This window comes from Tamandua tetradactyla, chromosome 14 (genome assembly GCF_023851605.1).
Source record: "Tamandua tetradactyla isolate mTamTet1 chromosome 14, mTamTet1.pri, whole genome shotgun sequence".
NCBI lineage: Eukaryota > Metazoa > Chordata > Mammalia > Pilosa > Myrmecophagidae > Tamandua > Tamandua tetradactyla.
The window spans coordinates 70,466,516-70,493,388 of NC_135340.1; the positions used below are offsets into that span (position 1 = coordinate 70,466,516).

A 26,873-nucleotide genomic window follows, 5' to 3' on the forward strand; every position below is an offset into this window, starting at 1 on the left:
ACCCCTGTATTCTGAATTACCTTAATCCTGAGCTGATCGGCTTCATTCTTATTTCTAAATACCAGGTTATACATATATAAACAGTCTCTCAAAATAGAGAAATAACAATTACCACTTCGGACTAAATGTGACTGCTATAAGAGTCTAGGCCACTGTTTTCTTATAAATATTTTCTAAATGAGACCATACAATATTGCTCTTTTTGGGGGGGAATAATTTTTAATGGTTATATTTGAAGAGATAGAAAGTTAATGCCAGATATTTAAATGCTTGCCACCAAACAGGTCTCTTTTAAGACTCTTTTAGAGATTTAATGATGCTTCTATTTGCATGTTCCTCCCAAAATCACTTTATTAATTTAGCCAATTTTTCAAATTAAGAATTAATAATGCCTCCTGATAGTCCTTTCATCTTCATATATTTTTTTCTCCCCTGTTTTGTCTTAATTTTTCATCAAGAAGTATGGCAACATTCCAAACTCATCATTGAGAAAGCCAATAAAAACGTCATAATACTTGTGTCAGTTACAAAAAAACAATTTGAAGGATACTAATTGGGAGAATCTAGTCATGAATTTCAATCCTCTAGAAAAATCTCCCATCAAAGAAACTGTGTTTTATGTTTTTCATTAGTGGGAATTGGCATTTAAATCAAATGCAATGCCATAAAAACCTGCCTGAGAGTATAAACTTCATAATATTAGCAAATCTGATATTATCATAGTCCTTTGTTTTGTATAACTTCTTAAAAGCAATATTTGAACATACCTGCTTACTTTTAAATCATTTACTTTTTGATGTGGCTTTTGCAATATTTAGATTTTCTGTTTTCCACAGAAGAGGATAATACTAAAAGCTATCCATTTCCTACTCCATACATATTTGCTCATAATTGTTCTTAGTTTTTTTGCCAGGTGTGCTCTTGGTTCACATGGTATTGCTGTACCAGAACTCTTACAAACACCATGGAAACTGTTCTCACTATTATTGCGCTTTTCTACTATCCTTTGGAAGGTTCAAAGTCTACAAACAGGTGAGATATATTATTAATAATTATATACAAAACTCAAAAACATGTTTTTTAAACATCGTAAATGTCAATATTTTGTAATGTACAGTATATCCCCTAGTGTTCATGAGGGTTATAGGAACCACAAGCTTTCAGATGTACTTATTAGAATAGTAAACAGATAACACACTGGCTGGGTAAAACCAATAAGAGGATACCATAGTACTTCAAGGCTCATCACAGCAGGGAATCTCAGTGTATGTATTCAGGGCAGGTTGTCTTGAGTAGGTAGAATGTGGTAGAATGCATGAGAGAAGATAAAAATAAGGGATGAGGCTGAAAAAGGGACTTTGCCCTTCTCTGGAATTTGGACTTTATTCTGTAGGTAGTAGAGAATGATTGGAGACTTTTGAGAAGCATGGCATAATCAAATCTGATTTAGAAATAATTCTTTAGTAGTTGCTGTAAGGATATACTAAAAGAAGAAAAGCCAGAATTTAGGAATCTAACTAAGAAGCTAGTATCCATTCTTCTTATATAAAAAGGTTATTGGGAAGATCAAATTAAATAAGATAATTTCAGCATTAGACTCCTTTGACTGCAAGAACAGACATTCACTAAATGATAAAACATTCACCTAAGTGATAAGACATTCACCTAAATGGTGAGAACTTTATTATAAGGCTGTACAAGTGGGGGAAAAAAAAGGAAAATGGTCATCTCAACCTTATAGTTAGGCCTGCCATAAAACTATAGAATATCTTAGCTACAAACGAAATGAAAGGTTATTCAGAATCTAAGACAATTCTGGGAAATGGATTATTTTGTTCTGTCTCTGTAAACCAAAAAGTCTATGAATCTCCATTTAAGTCACCTGTCAGTTTCTGTTCCTGCTACCAATTGTTCAACTTTATATGCATATCAAATTCAGTTTGAAAGAATCTGACTAGGTCCATTCAATGACATTGTCCCTATTTGGGCACAGCTTGCACTCTATTCAGCTTTGGACTGTCTGACTAGGTTACCTCATTCAGTTAGGAAGAATGAGTGAAAGCTGTGCCCAAATAGGGACAATGTCATTGAATAGTCCTTTACTTAACAACATTATTATCATTACCATAATACTTACCAAGCACTTTACTATGTAATAGGCCTTATATATATATATAGATTCTCTTTTAATTCTTGGGATAGCTGTTTTATTATTCCTTTTTTACAGATATCAATGCTAGATATTCTCATTAACTGTTACCATTCTTAAAGGAATCATTCATTTATAATTCTTATATTTTTAAAGCATTTACAAAAACTCACCTTATTATCAGGTAAGGAATAGCATTTGTCATGCTAGTGACAGCCTACAACCTCTCCTCTGTCTCCACCACACCCCCAGCAGGGAAAGTCTGCAAAGTTAAAGGTACCACATTACCTTATGCTGGTGGGACCTGCAGATAGAAAAGCACCACATACTGGGCAGGATAGGAAAAATGCAGAGTGCAGAGATTTCATAGGAAAACCTTTTAATCTGCTGGGTCTCACCCTCAGGGAAAACTGACACAATTGACTCTTTCCTCCTGAGAGGAGACCAGTTTGGTCTGAGAAGAGCTGATTTGGGTCTATAATACCTAAGTAGACCCTCCTAAGTGGTGGGGGAAAGGCACCATACAGGCAGGGCAAGAAACAAGAAAACAATATCTGAAAAATTCTGATCTGTTTAAACAAAACCTAAGCTAGAGGACTAGAATAAGCTGAACTGAATGTCAGAGAACAGATAGACAATAAAGTCATCCAGCAAGAAAATCCTTGGGAGAAAAAAAAGTGAAAACAATCTCCAGAATAAACTAATTAATGTAATTAAATGCCTAGACGCCAGCAAAAAATAACAAATCACACAAGGAAAATTAAAGAAATGGCCAGTCAAAGAAACACAGCAACCATTCAAATGAGATACAGAACTTGAAACATTTAATTCAGAATGTTCAAACAGACATGGAAAACCTCAACAAAAATCAAATCAATGAATTCAAGGAGGATATAGAGAAGGAAAGGAATGAACCAAAAGAAGAAATCGAATATCCAGAAGAACAAATCACAGACTTATGGGAATGAAAGGCACAGTAGAAGAGAAACAATGCAAACCTACAATGTCAGATTTCAGGAGGTAGAAGATAGGATTAGTGAACTGGTGGACGGGACATCTGAAATCCAACAAGCAAAAGAAAATATAGGGAAGAGAATGGAAAAATATGAGCAGGGACTCAGGGGATTGAATGACAACATGAAGCACACAGATATACCTCTTGTGGGTGTCCCAGAAGGAGAAGAGAAGGGAAAAGGAGGAGAAAAACTAATGGAGGAAATTATCACCGAACATTTCCTAACTCTTATGAAAGACTTAAAATTACAGATCCAAGAAGTGCAGCGTATCCAAAGAGAATAGATCCAAATAGACATACTCTAAGACACTTACTAATCAGAATGTCAGATGTCAAAGAAAAAGAGAGAATTTTGAAAGCAGCAAGAGAAAAACAATCCATCACATACAAGGGAAGCCCAATAAGACTATGCATAGATTTCTCAGCAGAAACCACTGAGGCAAGAAGACAGTGGGATGATATATTTAAGATACTAAATGAGAAAAAACTGCCAACCAAGAATTCTATATCCAGCAAAACTATCCTTCAAAAATGAGAGGGAAATTAAAACATTTCCAGATAAAAAATCACTGAAAAAATTTGTGACCAAGAGACCAGTTCTGCAGGTAATACTAAAGGGAGCACTAGAGACAGAGAAGAAAAGACAGGAGAGAGAGGTGTAGAGAAGAATGTAGAAATGATGACTATCAATAAAGGTAAAAAGAAGAAAAATCAGATATGACATATAAAATCCAAAAGGCAAAATGATAGAAGAAAGTAGTGCCCATACAGTAATAACACTAAATGTTAATGGATTAAACTCCCCAATCAAAAGACATAGATGGGCAGAATGGGTTGAAAAACAGGACCCATCTGTACACTGTCTACAGGAAGTGGATCTGAGACCCAAAGATAAACATAGGTTGAAAGTGGAAGCTTGGGAAAAAAAAAATCCGTGAAAATAACAATCACAAAAAAGCAGAGGTAGTTATACTAATATCCAACAAATTAGACTTCAAATGAAAAACAGTTAAAAGAGACAAGGACACTATGTATTAATAAAAGGAACAATTCAACAAGAAGACATAACAATCATAAATATTTATGCACCGAGCAAAATGCTCCAAAATATGAGGCAAACTCTGAAAAGAGAAATAGACGCACCTACCATAATAGTTGGAGACTTCAATTTCCCACTCTCATCAATGGACAGATCATCTTGCAGAGGATCAATAAAGAAACAGAGAATTTGAATAATACAATAAATGAGCTAAACTTAACAGACATTTATAAAGCATTACATCCCACAACAGCAGAATACACCTTTTTCTCAAGCGCTCATGGATCATTCTCAAGGATAGACCATATGCTGGGTTACAAGGCACGTCTCAATAAATTTAAAAAGATTGAAATCATACAAAACACTTTCTCAGATCATAAAGGAATGAAGCTGGAAATCAATAGTAGGCAGAGTGCCAGAAAATTCACAAATATATGGAGGCTCAAAAACACTCTCTTAACAACCAGTGGATCAAGGAAGAAATTATAAGAGAAATCAGTAAATATCTTGAGGCAAATGAAAATGAAAACACGACATAACAAAATTTATGGGAAGCAGCAAAGGCAATGTAAGAGGGAAATTTATTGCCCTAACTGCCTATATCAAAAAAGAAGAAACAACAAAAATCAAGGAATTAACTGTCCACTTGGAAGAACTAGAGAAAGAACAGCAAATTATCCCCAAAGCAAGCAAAAGGAAAGAAATAATGAAGATTAGAGCAGAAATAAATGAAATTGAGAACATGAAAACAATGGAGAAAATCAACAAAACCAGAAGTTGGTTCTATGAGAAAATCAGTAAGATTGATGAACCCTTAACGAGGTTGACAGAACTAAGAGAGAGGATGCAAATAAATAAAATCAGAAATAGAAGAGGAGACATAACCACTGACCCAACAGAAATAAAGGAAGTAATGAGAGGATACTATGAACAACTTTATGGTACTAAATTTGACAATGTAGGTGAAATGGAAATTTTCTAGAAAGGCATGAACAACCAATATTGACTCGAGAAGAAATAGACGACCTCAACAAACCAATCACAAGTAAAGAAATTGAATCAGTCATTAAAAAGCTCCCCAAAAAGAAAAGTCCAGGACCAGATGGTTTCACATGTGAATTCTACCAAACATTCCAGAAAGAATTAGTACCAATCCTGCCCAAACTCTTCAAAAAAAATTGGAGAGGAGGGAAAACTACCTAACTCATTCTGCGAAGCCAACATCACCCTCATATCAAAGCCAGACAAAGATATTACAAAAAAAAAAAAGAAAACTACAGACCAATCTCTCTAATGAATATAGATGCAAAAATCCTCAACAAATTTCTAGCAAATCAAATCCAGCACCACATTAAAAGAATTATACACCCTGACCAAGTAGGATACATCCCAGGTATGCAAGGATGGTTCAGCATAAGAAAGTCAATTAATGTAATACATCATATCAACAAATCAAAGCAGAAAAATCACATGATCATCTTGATTGATGCAGAGAAGGCATTTGACAAAATTCAACAGCCTTCCCTGTTGAAAACATTTCAAAGGATAGGAATAGAAGGGAACTTCCTCAACATGATACAGGGAATATATGAAAAACCCACAGCTAACATCATCCTCAATGGGGAAAAAGTGAAAACTGCCCCTCTAAGATCAGGAACAAGACAAGGATGTCCACTATCACCATTGTTATTCAACATTGTGTTGGAAGTTCTAGCCAGAGCAGTTAGACAAGAAAAAGAAATATAGGGCATCAAAATTGGGAAGAAAGAAGTAAAACTCTCACTGTTTGCAGATGATATGATACTATATGTCGAAAACCCTAAAAAAAGCCACAGCAAAACTCCTAGAGCTAATAAATGAGTACAGCAAAGTGGCAGGTTACAAGATCAACACTCAAAAATCTGTAGCGTTTCTATACACTAGTAATGAACAACTGAGGGGGAAATCAAGAAAAAAATTCCAATTCCAATTGCACCCAAAAGAATAAAATAGGAATAAATTTAACTAAAAGACAAAAGACCTATACAAAGAAAACTATAAGAAACTGTTAAAAGAAACCACAGAAGACCTAAATAGATGGAAGGGCATACCATGTTCATGGATTGGAAGACTAAATATAGTTAAGATGTCAATTCTACCTAAATTGATTTACAGATTCAATGCAATAGCAATTAAAATCCCAAAAAGTTACTTTTCAGAAATAGAAAAACCAATAACCAAATTTATCTGGAAGGGCAGGGTGCCCCCAATAGCTAAAAGTATCCTGAGAAAAAAACTGAAGTCAGAGGTCTCACGCTACCTGACTTTAAGGCATATTATGAAGCTACAGTGGTCAAAACGGCATGGTACTGGCATCAAGATAGATATACTGACCAATGGAGTAGAATAGAGTATTCGGATATAGACCCTCTCATCTATGGACAGTTGATCTTTGATAAGGCAGAAAAGCCAACTCACCTGGGTCAGAACAGTCTCTTCAATAAATGACGCCTGGAGAACTGGATATCCATATGCAAAAGAATGAATATTTCAATTATTAGCTGAAATGGATCAAAGACTTAAACATTAGATCCAAGACCATAAAACTTTTAGAAGAAAATGTAGGGAAATATCTTATAAATCTTATACTAGGAGGTGGTTTCCTAGACCTTATATCCAAAGCAAGAGTGTTGAAGAAAGAAATAATTAAATGGGAACCCCTCAAAATTAAACACTTTTGCACATCAAGGAACTTCGTCAAGAGAGTAAAAAGACAGCCTACACATCTATTGTCTATTGGGAGACAATATTTGGAAATGATATATCAGATAAAGGTCTAGTATCCAGAATATATAAAGAGATTGTACAACTCAACAACCAAAAAACAGACAACCAATTACAAAATGGTCAAAAGACTTGAACAGACACTTCTAGAGGAAATACAAATGGCCAAAAGGCACATGAAAAGATGCTCAACTTCCCTGGCTATTAGCGAAATACAAATCAAAACCACAATGAGATATCATCTCACACCCACCAGAATGGCCATTATCAATAAAACAGAAAATGACAAATGCTGGAGAGGATGTGGAGAAAGAGGCACACTTATCCACTGTTGGTGGGAATGTAAAATGGTATAACCATTGTGGAAGGCAGTTTGGTGGTTCCTCAGGAAGCTAAATATAGAATTGCCATATGACCTGGCAATACCATTGTTAGGTATCGACTCAGAGGACATGAGGGCAAGAACACAAATAGACATTTGCACACCAGTGTCTATAGCAGCATTATTTACAATTGCGAAGAGCTGGAAGCAGCCAAAATGTCCATCAACAGATGAGTGGCTAAACAAACTGTGGTACATACATACGATGGAATATTATGCAGCTGTAAGACAGAATAAAGGTATGAAGTATGTAACAACATGGATGGACCTTAAGGACATTATGCTGAGTGAGATTAGCCAGAAACAAAACGACAAAAACTGTATGGTCTCACTGATATGAACTAACATTAATGAATAAACTTGGATAATTTCAGTTAAGAACAGAGGTAGGTCATCAGGAGATAGAAAAAAGGTAGATATTGGGTCATTGGAACTGAAGGCATACAGATTGTGCAACGGGACTGATTGTAAAAATTCAGAAATGGATAGCTCAATACTACCTAACTGTAATACAATGATGTTAGAACAGTGAATGAAGCTAAATGTGAGAACAATAGAGGGAAGAGGCCTTGGGGCACAAATGGAATCAGATGGAAAAACAGATGATAAAGACTGAGATGGTTTAATCTAGGAATGCCTAGAATTTTTATGATAGTGACTAAAGGTACAAATTTAAAAATATTTTCATGGGGAAGAACAAAGGAATGTCAATAATGCAGGGTGTTGAGAATAGATGGTAATTAATATTTTCAAACTTCAACTTCTGTGTGAGACTAAAGCAAAAAATATTTATTTGGTACAAAATTTATATTTTGACTAGTGCATTTCCTAATATAACTTATGTGGACAGCTTAAGTGAACACCATAGGTACGTGGAACCTTGAGTAGGGCATGAGATTTTGTAGGTTTGTCCAGAGTGATGTCTCGATAAATCCCAGAAGGATTTGAACAGTGAATAAGAAAGTATATGCACATTTCCTTGGAGGAATGGTGAGAAAGGGGGAAAATCCAACTTCCCCACGTGGAGCATTCTTGATATTCTCACAAGCAGTGGGGACAACCAAAGCAATAGACTGAGCCCCAATCTTGGTGTTTGTTCATATGAAACTTAACCCCGCAAAGGATAGGCTAAGCCTACTTAAAATTAGGCCTAAGAGTCACCCCGAAGAGAACCTCTTTTGTTGCTCAGATTTGGCCTCTCTCTCTCAGCCAACACGACAAGCAGACTCACCACCCTCCCCCTGTCTACGTGGGACATGACTCCCAGGGGTGTGGACCTTCCTGGCAATGTGGAACAGAAATCCTTGAATGAGCTAGGACTCAGCACTAAGGGACTGAGAAATCCTTCTTTACTGAAAGGGGGAAGAGAGAAATGAGACAAAATAAAGTGTCAATGGCTGAGAAATTCCAAACAGAGTCAAGAGGTTATTCTGGAGGTTATTCTTATGTATTAAATAGATATCACCTTTTTAGTTAAGGCGTAACAAAGAGGCTGGAGGGAACTGCCTGAAAATGTAGAGCTGTGTTCCAGTAGCCATGTTTTGAAGATGATTGTTTAATGATATAACTTTCGCATTGTGACTGTGTGCTGTGAAAACCTTGTTTTTGATGCTTCTTTTATCTACCTTATGGACAGATGAGTAAAACATATGGATTAAAAATAAATAAATAATAGGGGGAACAAATGTTAAAATAAATTTAGTATATTGAAATGCTAGTGATCAATGAAAGGGAGGGTTAAGGGTTATGGTGTATGATTTTTTTTCTCTATTATCTCTTTTTATGAATTGATGCAAAGAAATGATCATTTTGATGAATATACAACTATGTGATGAAAAAAAGAATGTTCATATTGCATGTTGATTGGTTTTATTAATAAAAATTTTTTAAAGGAAATTTATTAAGTTGCAAGTTTACATGTTCTAAGGCCATGAAAATGTCAAAATTAAAGCAAGACTATAGAAATGTCCAGTCTAAAGGCATCCAGGGAAAGATACCTTTGTTCAAACGCTGATGTTCAGCGTTTCTCTCTCAACTGGAAGGGCACATGGTGAACTTGGCAACGTCTGCTAGCTTTCTCTTCAGGCTTCTTGTTTCATGCAGCTCCCCCAGGGGGGGTTTTCCTTCTTCATCTCAAAAGGTTTCTGGCTGTGAGGGCTCTGTAGCTTTTTCCAAAATGGTTCCCTCTTAAACGGCTTCAGTAAGCAACCCCACCTTGAACAGGTGGAGACACTGCTCTGTGGAAATCATCTAATCAAAGTTACCACCCATAATTGGGTGAGTCACATCTCCATGGGAACAGTCAGAAAGCTCCTACGGAACAATACTGAATGAGAATTAAAGGGCATGGCTTTTCTGGGGTCCACAACAAATTCAAACTGGCACTGTTATATCACAGTTTAAACAGTAGATAACTTATAAATTCATTTACTAGTTGTTTCAACAACATCATTTTTCTTGCTTATAGCGTCAAGTACTCATCCCTGGTGGCACTTGCCTTTATAATTCGTCCCACAGCCATCATTCCATGGATACCTTTGCTCTTCAGACATTTCTGGCAAGAACAGAGAAAGTTTGATCTTATTCTACATAATTTTTTACCTGTAGGGTGAGTATGGCTACAATTCATCTATTAATTCTAACAACCTTTAATTATAGATTATTAACAAGATTTTATATCTGTCAATGTTACTGTATTTTCTAAAATCAATGAGAAATATCAGTCCAAGTAAACAGAGTATCTCCAGATTTCTATTTTTACCTATCATGATTCTTATTAATATAAATATTTTAATTTGCTTAAGGTTCTTTGGTTCTTTGTAATGATTTCTAATGTAGAACTTTCCTATACTTTATTCCCTAAATATTTCTCAAACACATTTTAGAAATACTTGATTCTTTCACATTTAATAGGGCTTTATCATTTATATTGTGTTTTCACATATTACCTCATGATTTTCACAATACTTGGATTCTGACAGTGCAGTTGTTTATTGTATAATAGAGGAAACAGGCTGCTTGGAGAAATTAAAAATGAGTTAGCAGAGTCAGTGTGTTGGTTGCTGTGATTGAGCTGGGATCAAAACCCAGGCCTTCTAATTACACTATGAGCTTCTAAGATCAGACGTATCCCAGGGATGTAGTAATGTATCCAAAATAATTATTTAATGAAAGCAAGAATACATTCTGACTCTAGAGCAACTGTATTTTTAATATTTTAAATATATTTTTCATATTTTTAATATACTGTTATTCTGTCTGCACAAGAATTTTTTGGTAACAGAAGGATTAAGTTATTTTTGCTCAATATGGCTAAGTTGCCATTCTTGTCATTTCTCAGATTTATTAACATTGTTTCGGATGCATTCATTCAGCAAATATTTTAGTCCTACTACATATCAGGCACTATTCCAAATGCTGGGAATACAGCAATCTAATGAAATAACGTCCCTGCTTTCATAAAGCTTACATTCTAGTAGGGAAGCCAGACAGCCAAAAATAAGTGTAAATGTTTGTCAAATGATAAATGCTATGAGAAAATTAATGTGGGATAAGAAGGATGGAATGCTGGTGTGGGGGGTGGGAGTGTTATTTTATATAGGGTAATTGTGGAAGACCACCATGGTAAGTTAACACTGGAGTCAAAACCTAAAGGAATTGAAAGAATGAGTCATGTAGATACCCGAAGAAACACCATTCGTGGTAAAGAGACCAGCAGGTACGAGACATTGGAGTGTGTTTAGAACATTCAAGAACAGCAAGGAAGGCAATATAGCTAAAGGGGAATGAGTTTGGAGCATATGATAATGAGATTAGAGAATAACAGGGGCCCTGATCATATACGCTTTTACACTGAGGAAGTTTTTTTAGACTCAGCAACAGTATGATATGATTGATTCATTTAATAAACATTTATTGAACACCTACTCTGTGTTAAGCATTTGAAGTGAATAAGGTAAAGCATCTGTTCCCAAGACCAAGGTCTGCTGGGTAAAGAGATATAACCACAATTATTGCCAAACAATATGAAGTGTTCTAGTAGAGGAATGTGTAACAAGATGCTGTAGGAGAACAGATGATTAAGAGCCTAATTTTACTTGCAGAGGGAATGTTAGTAGAAGCTTTATAAAGTAGGTGATGTTTCAAATAACAGTAAGTATGAGCAGGAGTTTGCTAGGCAAAGGTGTCAGCATGCTTAAAGTTGAAAAGGCCTAAATAAGCCTATTCATATAAATAAAAATATTTGTCATTTATTTTGAAGAGAAATTTAGAAAAGAACGAATGAGACAGTATGGTTGAAGATATTTGAACATGGTATAGCATAGAACAAATGTGAATCATAGTCCTAATTAATCTTATAATCTCAAACCACTGATGTATAGAGTTGTGCCCAGATTCTAACACTCTTCACAGCCTTTTACCTATTGAGCACCCTTTAAAAATAACCAGTTGTTCACAAGGTTAAAAGTAAAATTACGGTATGGTCTGGCAATTTTACTTCTACATATATGCCCCAAAGGACTGAAAACAAACACTTGTACCTCACTGTTCACAGACGCCAAAATGTGGAAGCAACCAAGTGTCCATCAAAAGATGAATAAAGAAAATATGGTATATACGTAGAATGTAATCTTATTCAGCCATAAAAAGAAATGAAGTTCTGATATATGCCATGACATGGATGAACCCTAAAAACATTAGGCTAAGTAAAATAAGCCAGACACAAAAGGATAAATATTGTATAATTCCACTTATATGAAAAATATAGAAAAAGCAAATTCATAGAGGTAGAAAGTAGATTGGATATAGGGGCTGGGGGGAGATGGAATGGGAAGTTATTGTTTAATGGATACAGAGTTTGAATTAGTGGTGATGACAGAGCTTTGATAATTCACAAGATTGTGAATGCAATTAATACACTGAATTGTACACTTAAAAATAGTTAAAATGGAGTGCACGGGTAGTTCACTGGTTAGAATGCCCACTTTTCATGCGGGAGACCTGGGTTTGATTCCGGGACCATGTACCAAAAAAAAAAAAGAAAAAAAGAAAGAGAGAGAAATGGTTAAAATGGCAAATTTTATGTTTTATAATATATGTTACCACAATAAAAAAGTTTTAAAGTACAACAGTACTTTATATGAATAATAAAAAATGTTTTACAACTAGAAAAAACAGTTTGATATCTGTGTAGTAATAGAAACCATCTCTAAATATAGAGAAAAATATTGAATTACTCTTCAGAAAAATTCTAATCTATGTGGACTTTTTTTTTTTCAACTTTTTACAAACCTTGAAAATTTGGGATATTATTTTGTCAGTACCTTTTTAAAATCAAAAATAGTTCATTTGCCTTTCAGCTGTTACATTATCTCATCAGTAGTTTGGATGACAGAAATGAAGTGAGGGACAGGAATACAGATTTTAAAGACAAGATTGATGTAGGCTCTACCAGCAGTCACATATATTCAGGAGGTGAAACTGTTAATTCTAAATTCTGAGATGCTGAGCCGTTTGTATATAACTTGGTATTTCCCAGCAACTTCAGGTATTTGTGTGACACTTCAGACTCAGAATTGGAGCTCTGAAGCTATGAAAGTCAACAGTACCATATACAGGAACTGGATAAAAAGTTAAGAAATTGATTAGACAATGAGTAGAGATATGAATGAGGCTGATCTGAATGGGACAAAGGTATATCAGAAGACTGGGTAAAGGATGATACCATCCATATTTTAAAACTTCAGCTTCTGTGTAAGACTAAAGGGGGAGATATTTGGTGCAAAGTTTAAATTTTGGGGGTGCATTTCCTGGTTTAACTTGTATATAAGTTTAGTTGAACACCATAAATACATGGAATCTTGAATGGGGCATGAGATTTTATTGGTTTGTCCAGGTTATTGTGATGCCCCAACAAATCCCAAAGTGATTTGGACAGTGAATAAGGAAGTATTTTTAAAGTCCCCTTGGGAGAATGGGGAGAAAGTAGTAAATATTCAACTTCCCCATTTGGAGAATTTCTGATATTCTCACAAGCAGTAGGGACAACCAAATCAATAGGCTGAGTGCTCAGTCTTGGAGTTCACCCCTTGAGACTTGTCCCTGCAAAGAATAGACTAAGCCTACTTATAATTATGCCTAAGAGTTACCCCCAGAGAACCTCTTTTTTTTGCTCAGCTGTGGCAAATGAACTCACTGCCCTCCCCTCCCCTCCCCCAATGGGGACATAACTCCCAAGGATGTACATTTCCCTGGCAATGTGGGACAGAAGTCCCAGGATGAACCAGGACCCAGCATCAGGGAATCGAGAAAATCTTCTTGACCAAAAGGGGGAAGAAAGAAATGAGAAAAAATAAAATGTCAGTGACTGAGAGGTTTCAAACAGAGTCAAAAGTTTATCCTTGAGGTTATTCTTACACATTATGTAGATATCCGCTTTTAGTTTATGGTGTATTGGAGTGGCTAGAGGAAAGTACCTGAAATTGTCGAGCTGTGTTCTAGCAGCCTTTTTTCTTGAAGATGTTTGTATAATGACATAGCTTTTATAGTGTGACTGTGAAAACCTTGTGTCTGATGGTCCTTTTATCTAGGGTATGGACAGATGAGTAAAAAACATGGATAAAAAATAAATAATAGGGCAGACAAAGGTTAAAATAAATTGGGAAGAGGTAAATAAATAGTTGTCAATAGGGGGGTAAAGGATATGGTATGTGTGAGTTTTTTCTTTTTTCTTTATTCTTTTTCTGGAGTGATGCAAATGTTCAAAAACATAATCATGGTGATGAATACATAACTATGTGATGATATTGTGAACCACTGACTGTATACCACATATGAAATGTTTGGATATTAAGTTTTATCAATAAAAATATTTTTAAAAAAGAGATAAGATGTCATAACTTTTTGCCAATAAATCTGACAATTTATGAAATAGACAAAAGAAGAAATATAGTAAATCTGAGTACTATATATATATTTTTTTTTAATTGAATTTACAATTAAGGCCTTCAATTGGCTTCACTAGTAAATTCTCTACCACATATTTAAGGAAGAAGAAATATCAACTCCATGTAAACTCTTCCAGAGAATAGGAAAAGAACATTGCTCAACTCCTTTAATGAAGATAGCGTATGCTTGATACCAAAATCTAGCTAGGACATTGCAAGAAAGGTCAATTATAGATCAGTATCTCTCATGAATGTAAGTGCAGAACTCTTAAATATTAGCAAATTGAATCCAACACTACACTAAAAGGGAGAAAACATCACAAGTAAGTGTGGTTTTATTCCAAGAATGTGAAGTAGTTTTACTATTTGAAATTCAGTTTGTATGATTCATAAAAATAACAAGATAAAAGAGAAAAATCATACGGCTATCTTAAGAGACGCACAAAAAAGTATATGTTAAAATAATAAGGCCCATTCATGGTTAAAAAAGAAAGGCATATTAGCAATGGAAGAGACTCCCCTAATCTGACAAAGATTTCTATAAAATGTTGAAAAAATCATACTTGATGTTGATTAAGATTGGGGAAGGGCACAAGGATGATCTCCACCATATTCAACAACATAAATCCTAGCCAATGTGATAAGGCAAGAAGAACAATAAATGGTTAGAAAGGAAGAAGTAAAATTATATGACATGATTGTATATATAGAAAATCCAAAAGACTCTAGAGATAACTTTCTAGATTAGTAAATAAATTCAGGATACTCACTTGATACAAGGTCACTGTGCAAACATTAATTGCATTTGGATACTGAAACTAATAGGTAAAAGTTTGAGTAATAACTGATATATTAGTTTGTTAAGCTGTTGGAATTCAATATACATTGGATATACAATGGAACAGCTTTTATAAAGGGAATTTAATAAGTTACAAGTTTACAGTTCTAAGGCTGAGAAAATGTCCAAGTTAAGGCACCAACAAGAGGTTACCTTCACTTATGAAAGGCTGATGCCATCCAGAACACCTCTGTTAGCTGGGAAGGCACATGGCTGACATCTCCTGGTCCTTATTCCTAGTTCCGTTGCTTCCAGCATCTAATGCCAGTGGTTTCCTCTCTAAGCATCTGTGGGCCTTCACTTAGTTCCTCTGGGGCATAACTCTGGGTCCTGGCTTGCTGGCATCTCAAGGGATGGCACATGGCAATGTCTGCTGGGCTCTGCCTGTCTCTCAACATCTCTCTCTCTGTCAGCACTCCAAGTCTCTGTCTGCTCTGAAGCAAGTGTTCTAATGTTTACATCTGTGTCCACTCTGTACTCTCTCCAAAATGTTTTCTCTTTTAAAAGACTCCAGTAAACTAATCACGATCCACTTGGATTGAGTGGAGTCACATCTCCATCTAATGAAAAGGTCACACCCACAATTGAGCACGCCACATCTCCATGGAAATAATCTAATCAAAAGTTTCCACCCTAAAATATTGAATTGGGATTAAAAAAAACAGCTGCTCCTACAAGATTGGGTCACATAAAAAATGGCTTCTCTGAGGTACAGAATAAATTCAAACTGGTACAACAGGATATTTACATACCCTCAAAGTATCCCCATAAAATACTTATTAATGGGCGGGCCGCGGTGGCTCAGCGGGCAAGAGTGCTTGCCTGCCATGCCGGAGGACCCCGGTTCGATTCCCGGCCCCAGCCCATGTAAAAAACAAACAAACAAACAAAATATAATAAAACAAGAAAATGTTTAAAGATGTTTCCCTTTCTTCCTCCCTTCCTTCCTTCCATCCTTCCTTCCTTCTCTGTCTTTCCTTCCTTTCCTCCCTCTCTCTTAAAAAAAAAAAAAAAAAAAAAAAATACTTATTAATTACAAAGGATGAACTTGTTAATTTTAAAGTAAAGAAAATTGGCAGACACCACCTTAATGATCAAAGTTAACACTACCAGTAGAAGGATAAATCAGTATCATGGGACTCTTGTAGTACAGAGAAATATACATTATCACTTTTGTGGTATTACTACCAAAATGCGTAACCTGAAACTAATCACAAGAAAACATCAGACAAACCCAAATTCTGCAAAATACATTCGGGTTTGCCAATGAAGAGCTTACGTTGGTATGTTGCTTTGTGTATCTCCAGGTCCTGTGTGCCCCCTCCTTTCCTTCAGGGCCCAGACCCTTTCAAGTATTACGTGCTATCCAATCCAAAAAAACCTTTTTTTTTTTCAATTTTCTTTTTCCATCAGTCATGCCCCATCTGCACTGGGGCAAAAACCAGGAACCTCAACTTTTACTTTAGGCTCAGCTGAGCTGGGGGCCTATTTTTAGTAGTCAGAATTTGTTAATTAATTCCACGATTGGAGCTTGATTCCGCTCAGCCCCTGCTGCTGTTGAAGTCTCTTTCCTATCCCCTCTGGGAAGCAGCCTGTCATGGAGGGGCACTGGCTGCCTCAGCTTGGGGAACTCATGGTTCTGGGTGGGTTCACAGCATGCCCAGCTTGTCCAGTCTGGTATATGCAGTGTGTCTGGTCAGTGACGTGGCCCCAGCAGTTGTTCTGTACTGTTCTTGGCTATTTACTAGCTGCTCTGGAGGACGAACTCAATCCTACAACTCACTAAGCTGCCATCTTGGCCCCTCAACTTTGTTTTCTTGTTAACATTTAATTTTGACAATTTCTGACTTATAGAAAAGGTGCACTATAGTACAAAGAATTCTCATGTCTTTCAACTAGATTCTCCAAATGTTAACATTTTACCACATTTGCTTTATCCATTTCTTTCTCTCTCTTTAATTATATATTTTTTCCTGAACTATTTTAGTTAAGTTGCAGATATTGTACACCTTTATTCTAAAATTCCTACATAAGTCTTCCTAAAACTGAGAATATTATCTTGCATAAACCACAAATCATCAGAAGTAGGAAATTAACAGTGAAACTTTACCATTATCTAATTTATAGACCTTGTTTAGATTTCACCAGTTGTCCTAATAATGACCTTTATGGCAAAGCAAAAAAAAAATCCTGATCATACGTTGCATTCTCATGTCTCTTTAGTCTCCTTTAATCTGTAATAATTCCTTAAACTTTCTTCATCTTCCATGACCATAACATATGGTTTTCTCAGGCTTTAGTGGCCCCAGGCATAGGCAGAATTCAGCTTGTTTGACTGTTCGTCTGTAGCCTGTGCCTTCCCCAGGAGAGGGGTGGGGCCCAGATCAGGTGGAATCCTTCCCTCAAGGAATTCAGGCCCCCATCTGGAAAACTGAAGTGATTAAAGCCAGAGGACAACCTCTCCTCTCTCTCAACCACACCCCTAGCAGGGAGAGTTTGCTGAAATTGTAGGTACCACATCACCTTGTGCTGGTAGGACCCACAGGCAGACAAGGGCCACATACTGGGCAAGATAGGAAAAACACAGAGTCCAGAGACTTCATAGGAAAGTCTTTCAACATGCTGGGTCTCACCCTCAGAGAAAACTGACACAGGTGATTCTTTCCTCCAGAGAGGATGCCAATTTGGTCTGGGAAAATCTGGCTAGGGTCTATAATACCTAAGTAGACCCTCCTAAGGGGGGAAAAAGGCACCATACAAGCAGGGGAAGAAACCGGAAAACAAAAACTGAAAAATTCTGATCTGTTAAACAAAACCTAAGCTGGACGTCTAGAATGAGCTGAACTGAATGTCAAAGAACAGATAGACAACAGAGTCATCCAGCAAGAAAATCCTGGGTGAAAAAAGTGAAAACAATCTCCAGAATAAACTAATTGAGGAAATTAAATGCCTAGACACCAGCAAAAAATAATGAATCATAGTAGGAAAATTGAAGATATGCCCCAGTCAAAGGAACAATCCAACAATTCAAATGAGATACAGGAGTTGAAAAAATTCAGAATGTTCGAACAGACATGGAAAACCTCAACAAAAATCAAATCAATGAATTCAAGGGGGATATAAAGAAGGAAAGGAATGAACAAAAAGAAGAAATTAAAAATCTGAAAAAACAAATCACAGGACTTATGGGAATGAAATACAGAGTAGAAGAGATTTAAAAAAAACAACGATGGAAACATACAATGTTAGATTTCAAGAGGCAGAAGATAGGATTAGTAAACTGGAAGACGGGACATCTGAAATCCAACAAGCAAAGGAAGATATAGGGAAAAGAATGGAAAAATATGAGCAGGGACTCAGGGAATTGAATGACAACATGAAGCACACAAATATACCTCTTGTGGGCATCCCAGAAGGAGAAGAGAAGGGAAAAGGAGGAGAAAAACTAATGGAGGAAATTATCACTGAACATTTCCTAACTCTTATGAAAGACTTAAAATTACAGATCCAAGAAGTGCAGCGTACCTCAAACAGAATTGACCCAAATAAACATATTCCAAGACACTTACTAATCAGAATGTCAGATGTCAAAGAGATAATGTTGAAAGCAGCAAGAAAGAACAATCCATCACATACAAGGGAAGCCCAATAAGACTATGCATAGATTTCTCAGCAGAAACCATGGAGGCAAGAAGACAGTGGGATGATATATTTAAGTTACTAAAAGAGAAAAACTGCCAACCAAGAATTCTATATCCAGCAAAACTGTTCTTCAGAAATGAGAGGGAAATTAAAATATTTCCAGATAAAAAATAACTGAAAGAATTTGTGACCAAGAGACTGGCTCTGCAAGAGGTACTAAAGGGAGCACTAGAGACAGATAGGAAAAGACAGGAGAGAGAGGTGTGGAGAAGAGTATAGAAATGAAGACTATCAGTAAAGGTAAAAAGAAGAAAAATTAGATATGACATATAAAATCCAAAAGGCAAAATGGTAGAAGAAAGTAGTGCCCATACAGTAATAACACTAAATGTTAATGGATTAAACTCCCCAATCAAAAGACATAGATGGGCAGAATGGATTGAAAAACAGTACCCATCTGTATGCTGTCTACAGGAAACACATCTTAGACCCAAGGGTAAACATCAGTTGAAAGTGAAAGATTGGGAAAAGATGTTTCATACAAATAATCAGAAAAGAGCAGAAGTAGCTATACTAATATCCAGCAAATTAGAGTTCAAATGTAAAACAGTTAAAAGAGACAAAGAAGGACACTATGTATTAATAAAAGGAACAATTCAACAAGACATAACAATCATAAATATTCATGCACCAAGCCAGAATGCTCCAAAATACATGCGGCAAACACTGAAAAGAGAAATAGATGCACCTACCATAATAGTTGGAGACTTCGATTCCTCACTCTCATCAATGGACAGAACATCTTGCAGAGGATCAATAAAGAAACAGAGAATTTGAATAATACAATAAATGAGCTAGACTTAACATACATTTATAGAACATTACAACTCACAACAGCAGGATATACCTTCTTCTCAAGTGCTCATGGATCATTCTCAAGGATAGACCATATGCTGGGTCACAAAGCAAGTCTCAATAAATTTTAAAAGTTTGAAATCATACAAAACACTTTCTCAGATCATAAAGGAATGAAGCTGGAAATCAATAATAGGCAGAGTACCAGAAAATTCACAAATATATGGAGTCTCGATGTGGTAGTTAGATTCAGTTGTCAACTTGGCCAGGTGAAAGCACCTAGTTCTGTTGCTGTGGACATGAGTAAATGGTACGTGAACCTCATCTGTTGCTGATTACATCTGCAGTTGGCTAGGAGGCATGCCTGCTGCAGTGAATGAAGTTTGACTTAATTGGCTGATGCTTAAATGAGAGAGCGCAACGTAGCACAGCCCAAGCAGCTTGGCATACCCTATCTCAGCACTCGCAGCTCAGCCCAGGCCTTTGGAGATGCAGAAAGGAATAACGCCGGGGAAAGTTGTTCGAACCCAGAGGCCTGGAGAGAAGGCCAGCAGAGATTATCTTGAGCCTTCCCACATAAGAAAGAACCTCAGATGAAAGTTAGCTGCCTGTCCTCTGAAGAACTAATGAAATAAATCCCCTTTTATTAAAAGCCAATCTGTCTCTGGTGTGTTGCATTCCAGCAGCTAGCAAACTAGAACACTCAACAGCTACTCTTAAACAACCAGTGCAAGGAAGAAATTACAAGAGAAATCAGTAAATATCTCGAGGCAAATGAAAATGAAAGCATGACATATCAAAATTTATGGGATGCAGCAAAGGCAGTGCTAAGAGGGAAATTTATTGCCCTAAATGCCTATGTCAAAAAAGAAGAAAGGGCAAAATCAAGGAATTAACTATCCACTTGGAAGAACTAGAGAAAGAACAGTAAATTAGCCCCAAAGCAAGCAAAAGGAAAGAAATAATGAAGATTAGAGCAGAAATAAATGAAATTGAGAACATGAAAACAATTGAGAAAATCAACAAAACCAACATAGAAGTTGGTTCTATGAGAAAATCAATAAGATTGATGGAACCTTATCGAGGTTGACAAAAAGAAGGAGAGAGTGGATGCAAATAAATAAAATCAGAAATGGAAAAAGAGACATAACCACTGACGCCACAGAAATATAGGAAGTATTGAGAGGGTACTATGAACAACTTTATGCTAATAAACTCGACAATGTAGATGAAATGGACAACTTCCTAGAATGGTATAAACAACCAACATTTACAACAGTGAATAAAAAAGTATTTGCAAAAAAGTCCCCTTGGGGGAATGGTGAGAAAGGAGGAAAATCCAACTTCCGCATGTGGAGAATTCTTGATATTCTCACAAGCAGTGGGGACATCCAAAGCAATAGGCTGAACCCCCATCTTCGTGTTTGTTCATATGAAACTTAACCCCGCAAAGGATAGGCTAAGCCTACTTAAAATTAGGCCTAAGAGTCACCCCCAAGAGAACCTTTTTTGTTGCTCAGATGTGGTCTATCTCTCTCAGCCAACACAGCAAGCAAACTCACTGCCCTCTCCCTCTCTGCGTGGAACATGACTCCCAGGGGTGTGGACTGTTCTGGCAACATGGGACAGAAATCCTAGAATGAGCTGGACTCAGCACCAAGGGATTGAGGAAACCTTCTCGACTGAAAGGGGAAGAGAGAAATGAGACAAAATGAAGTGTCAATGACTGAGAGATTCCAAACAGAGTCAAGAGGGTATCCAGGAGGTTATTCTTACACATTAAATAGATATCATTTTTTAGTTAAGGCATAACAGAGAGGCTGGAGGGAACTGCCTGAAAATGTAGAGCTGTGTTCCAGTAGCCATGTTTCTTGAAGATAATTGTATAATGATATAACTTTTGCAATGTGACTGTGTGATTTTGAAAACCTTGTGTCTGATGCTCCTTTTTGCTACCTTATGGACAGATGATAAAACATATGGATTAAAAATAAATAAATAATAAGGGGAACAAATGTTAAAATAAATTTAGTAGATTGAAATGCTGGTGATGGATGAGGGGGAGGGGGAGGGAATATCATATGTATGAATTTTTTTCTTTTTTCTTTTTATTTCTTTTTCTGGATTGATGCTAATGTTCTGAGAGGTGGTCGTGGTGATGAATATACAACTATGTGATGATATCGTGAGTTATTGTTTAAGTACCAAGAATGAAATGATCATATGGTAAGAATGTTCGTGTTGTATGTTGTTATGTTTAAATTTTTTAAACATAATTTTAAAAATTTTTAATTAAAAAAATTCACGTTTCTAATGGCATCAAAAAACATCAAATGTGTAGGAATAAATCTAATAAATGGTCTGCAAGTACTTTACACCGAAAGCTGCAAAACATTCTTGAAATAACGAAGGCCTAAAAAAATGAATATACCATATTCATGGATGGAAGACTCAATACTATAAAGGTATGAATTCTCCCCAAATTGACCCAAGCAGCCAGTGCAATCTCAATTAAATCCTAGTAGATTGTATATGTGAATTGTTAAGTTAATTTTAAAGTTTTTAATGGATGCAAAAGGCCAAAAATAGCTAAAATAGTCTTGAAGGAAAAAATGTTGGAAGACTTATAAAATTATATACTAATACTTAATACAGAGTTTTAGTAATTGAGATAGTACAGTCTTAGTAGACCAGTGTAACAAAATAATGTCCAGCAACAAACCAGGACTTACACAGTCACTTCATTTATGACAAAGATGATACTGCATTACACTACAGAAAAGATAGTCTTTTCAATAAATACAGAGTCAGCTAGATATCCATATAGAAAAAATAATTATCTTCACTCCTATCTCCCACTATAAAAAAAAATTCCAAAGAAATTATAGATCATAATGTAAAGGTAAAACAGTGGCACTTCTGCAAGAATATAGAGTGCAATATCTTCATGGATTTAAGGCAGGCAAGATTTCCTAAATAGAACACAGTAAGTACCAACTACAAAGGAAATGAATGCATTAAAATTTAAAACTTTTATTCACCAGATTCACCATTAAGAGAGTGAAAAGGCAAGTTACAGACTGGGAGAAGATATTAGTAACACATAAACAAACAAAAGATTTCATATACAGAACTTTTAGAAATCTGTAACAAAAAAAATCAGTAGAAAAATGATCAAAAGATACTAGATACTGCTCCCTTCAGCGGCCGCCATGGCGGGCCAGGAGGATCCAGGTGCAGCGCGAGATTCACCAGGATTGGGCAAACCGGGAGTACATTGAGGTCATCACCAGCAGCATCAAGAAAACCGCAGACTTTCTCAATTCGTTCGGTCATCTTTGGCTCTTCAGAGATGCAGGGACATATGATGGGCTTCTGGTTAACCAAACTGAATTATTTGTGCCGTCTCTCAATGTTGATGGACAGCCTATTTTTGCCAACATCACACTCCCAGTGTATACCTTGAAAGAGCGATGCCTCCAGGTTGTCCGAAGCTTGGTCAAGCCTGAGAATCATAGGAGATTGGACATCGTCAGATCACTCTATGAAGATCTGGAAGATCATCCAAATGTGAGGAAAGATCTAGAGCAGCTGACACAGGAGCGTATTGAAAATCAGCGGATGGAAGAAGAGACTGAACATTCTAATTGAAATTTATATTCCTGAATCTCACCTTTTGATGGTACTCACTAGTCTTGATCTAGATATAGGACTGGTCACTTATTTTTGGTTTCAAGGTGTCTCATTCTTGGAGTACAGTATGCTCCATTGTGTAAAAGAAAGCTAACTGACTTCACCAGGCATTGTGATATTAATGGGTAAATATCACAAAATGATTTTAATGCCTGCTTATTTTAGAAGTATTTATAAGGATAAAATAGTTGCGTTTTTGTCACCTACTAAGTCAGGAAAGTTTCTGTGTAAGTAATTCAATGAGAATTGCAACAGATCCTTTAATTATAAAGAAAGCAGAGGCATCTGTTTTTAATTGCTGTATTGTGGTTGGATGTGTCTCTCTCCTTGCTTGGGGAAGATGTCCTTGAGGCAGGGACAAGCCTTTTTCATCTTAAGATCCCAGTGCTCACATATTATGAGCCTGCTGTCAGTGTTTGTTGAATGAACAAAACCAGTGGATCCTTTGGTAGAAAGTGTTTGGAGGTATTGCTTTTTTGGGGGTGGGGTGGGGAGCCTTAAAATATGTACAGTAAACAAATGTTTTAAAAGGAATCATTTTTATAGAAAGTACTTTTTATAATTTTCTAAACTTTGTGCTTTTCTCTGTCCACTATTTTTGTTGTATTGTTTTATTTCTGTTTCTAAACCAGACTGGCTTTCTGTAGTTATTGTGATAATAGCTTTTTTTGGTAAATTGAAATCTGCACAGAAAATAGAAAGTAGCTGTCCTCATGTTTAATTCCAGTGTTAAGGGGCTACTGTATTGTAAATAAATTTTTGCCGAGTTTGTTATTTCTCTTCCTTTTTTTGTAAAACCATAGCATTTCCATTTGATTCCAGCATTTTTCATAAGGCAGTCTCTTTTCAACTACCTGAAGCACTTCAACCTCTGTCAAGTTACTCCTAATACAGAGTGGATTCATGGGATAGCCTGGAATCTTCTATAGTTTTACAAATGTGCAAGGCCAGTCTTATAGGCTGGACTTAAATTCATTAACTCAAATTCAATACTTGTATCAGAGTTTATTTTTTGTAACTAAGAGGTTTAAAAAAAAAATTCCCCAGTGAAAAAGACAGAAAAATAAAAGGAACAAAAAGGATCACTGTAGACATTCCTTAAGTAAAACCACTATTAACATTTAAAGTTATTTCCTTTCAGCCTATATTTAGGACATATTTTGGTTGGTTTGTTTTTTATATGACTGAGCTCATACTGTATATGAAGTTTTGTATTCTATTTCATTTAACTTCATAACAAATATTTTCCCATGTTATTATATCCTCTTAATAAACCTTAGTACAGTCTTCCTTTTATAATTCATATTTAGAGTATTTAGAGTATTATCTGTAGGCATAATTCCTATGCTCTGAAATCAGAGTAAAGGGAATGAAACAAACTCCTCACAGTTTTCCCACTACACTTTTTTTTTTTTTAAGTTTTTCTAAATTTTTTTTACATGGGCAGGCAGGCACCAGGAAACAAGCCCGGGTCTCCAGCATGGCATTTTTTTTTAAGTTTTACCTAATCTTTTACCCACCTTTTCAACCTTCACCAAATAAGTTGGGGGTTTTTTTTTTTTTTTGAGGATGTAGTAGTTCTCATTCCATGACTTACCTCTGGATGTCTATTTTTGGGTTGAAATTTTGGGTAAGGAGGAAGAAATGTCAAAGGAGAGAGTTTCATGTGCTGGTGAAGGCAGCTATATGAGTTCCGGAGTTGGGTAGGGTGGGAATTTAAGGAAGTCTTCTGGTACTGGATTAGTTCCATTTTTGTTTTGTTTTAACGTGTTTTTGTGTCAAAATGAGATTTCATGTTCCTCTTGTTAAAACATACAGTTTGAGTATTGTGTTTTTTATGTTGTCCAAGGATGATTGAAAACCTGTAGCATGATAATGTATGTTTTTATTTGAGATCTGTGAATGTATTAAATGTATTGCTCTTAAAAAAAAAAAGATACTAGATACTACTATCAAAAGATACTTCAAAAGATACTAGAATAGCCAATAAGTATAAAGGTGCTCAACTCATTATCATTAAGGAAATGCAAATTTAATCCCAATAAGGTACTACTACACTTCTACCAGAATGAAAAAAGGATGTAAAACCCTCGTATATTCCTTGTGGAAATATAAGTTCCATAAACTTTGAAAAACTGTAATACTGATCATACTTACACTCAAAGTCCCAGCAATTCTAATCCTAGGTATATAACCAACAGAATGTGTATATATACAAATGTGTGTGTGTGTGTGTGTGTGTACATACACTTATGTACAAAAATGTTCATGACATTCATAATAGCTAAAAATGGAAAACATAATGTCAGTCAATTAGGGGACTAGATAAATACATTCTGGTATATTCATTAAGTTGAATAATACACAATGCACTACTGCAACATGCAAGAAAAATGGTTAACTCTCACATATATAATGATTGAAGGAAATGGATATGAAAGTACATACAGTATGATACAGTTTCTATAAAATATAAAACAAGATCCATCACGATAGTGGTTACTTTTGGGAAGAAGATCAATATTAACTCATTGGAGAGTAAGAAGGCCTTTTGGATTACTGGCAATGCTTTCTGGCCTGATCTGTACAGTAGTTACACAATTGCATTCATATAGTGATGATTCATGGAGCTTTGTGCCAGTGGTGTACTCTTCTGAATATCTGAGATGTCCCCCACTGATCCCAGCCCCCTGGTGTTCATGACTGATTTGTATCTCTTCTCTCCTCCACTTAAATATGGGCAGGAAATGCTCTAAAAAATGATCATGGTGATGAATACACAACTCTCGTGATGATATTGTAAGCTACTGATTATACACCATGTAGGGAATGTATGTATGTGAAGATTTGTCAATAAAAATAATAAATATGGGTTGGAATTAATTCAATCTTAATGAATAGAATACAACATAAGATTAAGTTATAAAGCGATAGTTACATCTTGGGTGAACTCTACCACTCTGTTAATTGGCTTATCTCAGGGAACCCAACTGCCATGTTATGTGGCACCTTTATGGGGAGGGCCACGTGGCAAGAGACCAAGCCCTGCCAACAACCGTTAGTGAACTTGGCAGTGGAATTCCCTTCCACCCCTAGTCAAGCCTTCAGATGAAACTGGAGCACCAGCTGACAGCTTGACCACAACTAAGGGATACTTGAAGCCAGAAGTGACCAGCCAAGTTGCACCAGGGTTCCTGACCCATGGAACTCTGAAATAATGTAGTTTTAAATTGCCAACTTTAATAGGATTTGTTAATAGCAGTAGATAATAGTATTTATTACTTTTTAAAACTTCACTTAAATGTAGCTTCCTGTCAATGAAAGATCTTTCAAAATGTATAAATACTTAGTTGGTGAAATCGTAAAGCATTTTAAAGTGAGTTTTTGTGCAAGGCACTTATAAAAACATACTAATATTGCATTTTCAGCAAGTTTTGAATAAAAATCACTATTCTTTTTTTTTTTTTTTCAGATTTACCATGTTGGGTTTGTCTCTGATAATTGATCGTATTTTTTTTGGTCAGGTAAGTAAAAAATATGTTAAACTAAA

General features: G+C 35.9%; 2 protein-coding genes across 8 annotated transcripts in view; one reads left to right on the plus strand and one right to left on the minus strand.

The window, feature by feature from the left end:
• Positions 1 to 26,873, plus strand: part of PIGB (phosphatidylinositol glycan anchor biosynthesis class B) — a 65,407-nt gene that overhangs the window by 10,435 nt on the left and 28,099 nt on the right. For all 3 annotated transcript variants that reach the window (XR_013162410.1, XM_077127974.1, XM_077127975.1), the window contains exons 5-7: positions 902 to 1,032; positions 9,816 to 9,956; positions 26,796 to 26,847. Coding sequence is in view for 2 of the 3 variants with exons in the window: in XM_077127974.1 (XP_076984089.1) it covers positions 902 to 1,032; positions 9,816 to 9,956; positions 26,796 to 26,847 (324 nt within the window). In the remaining variant the exon portion in view is untranslated. The remainder of the gene's footprint in view (positions 1 to 901; positions 1,033 to 9,815; positions 9,957 to 26,795; positions 26,848 to 26,873) is intronic.
• CCPG1 (cell cycle progression 1) overlaps positions 22,640 to 26,873 on the minus strand; it is a 70,011-nt gene continuing 65,777 nt past the window's right edge. For all 5 annotated transcript variants that reach the window (XM_077127968.1, XM_077127966.1, XM_077127970.1 and 2 more), the window contains one exon: positions 22,640 to 23,135. In XM_077127968.1, the coding sequence (XP_076984083.1) occupies positions 22,963 to 23,135 (173 nt within the window). In that variant the 3' untranslated portion in view covers positions 22,640 to 22,962. The remainder of the gene's footprint in view (positions 23,136 to 26,873) is intronic.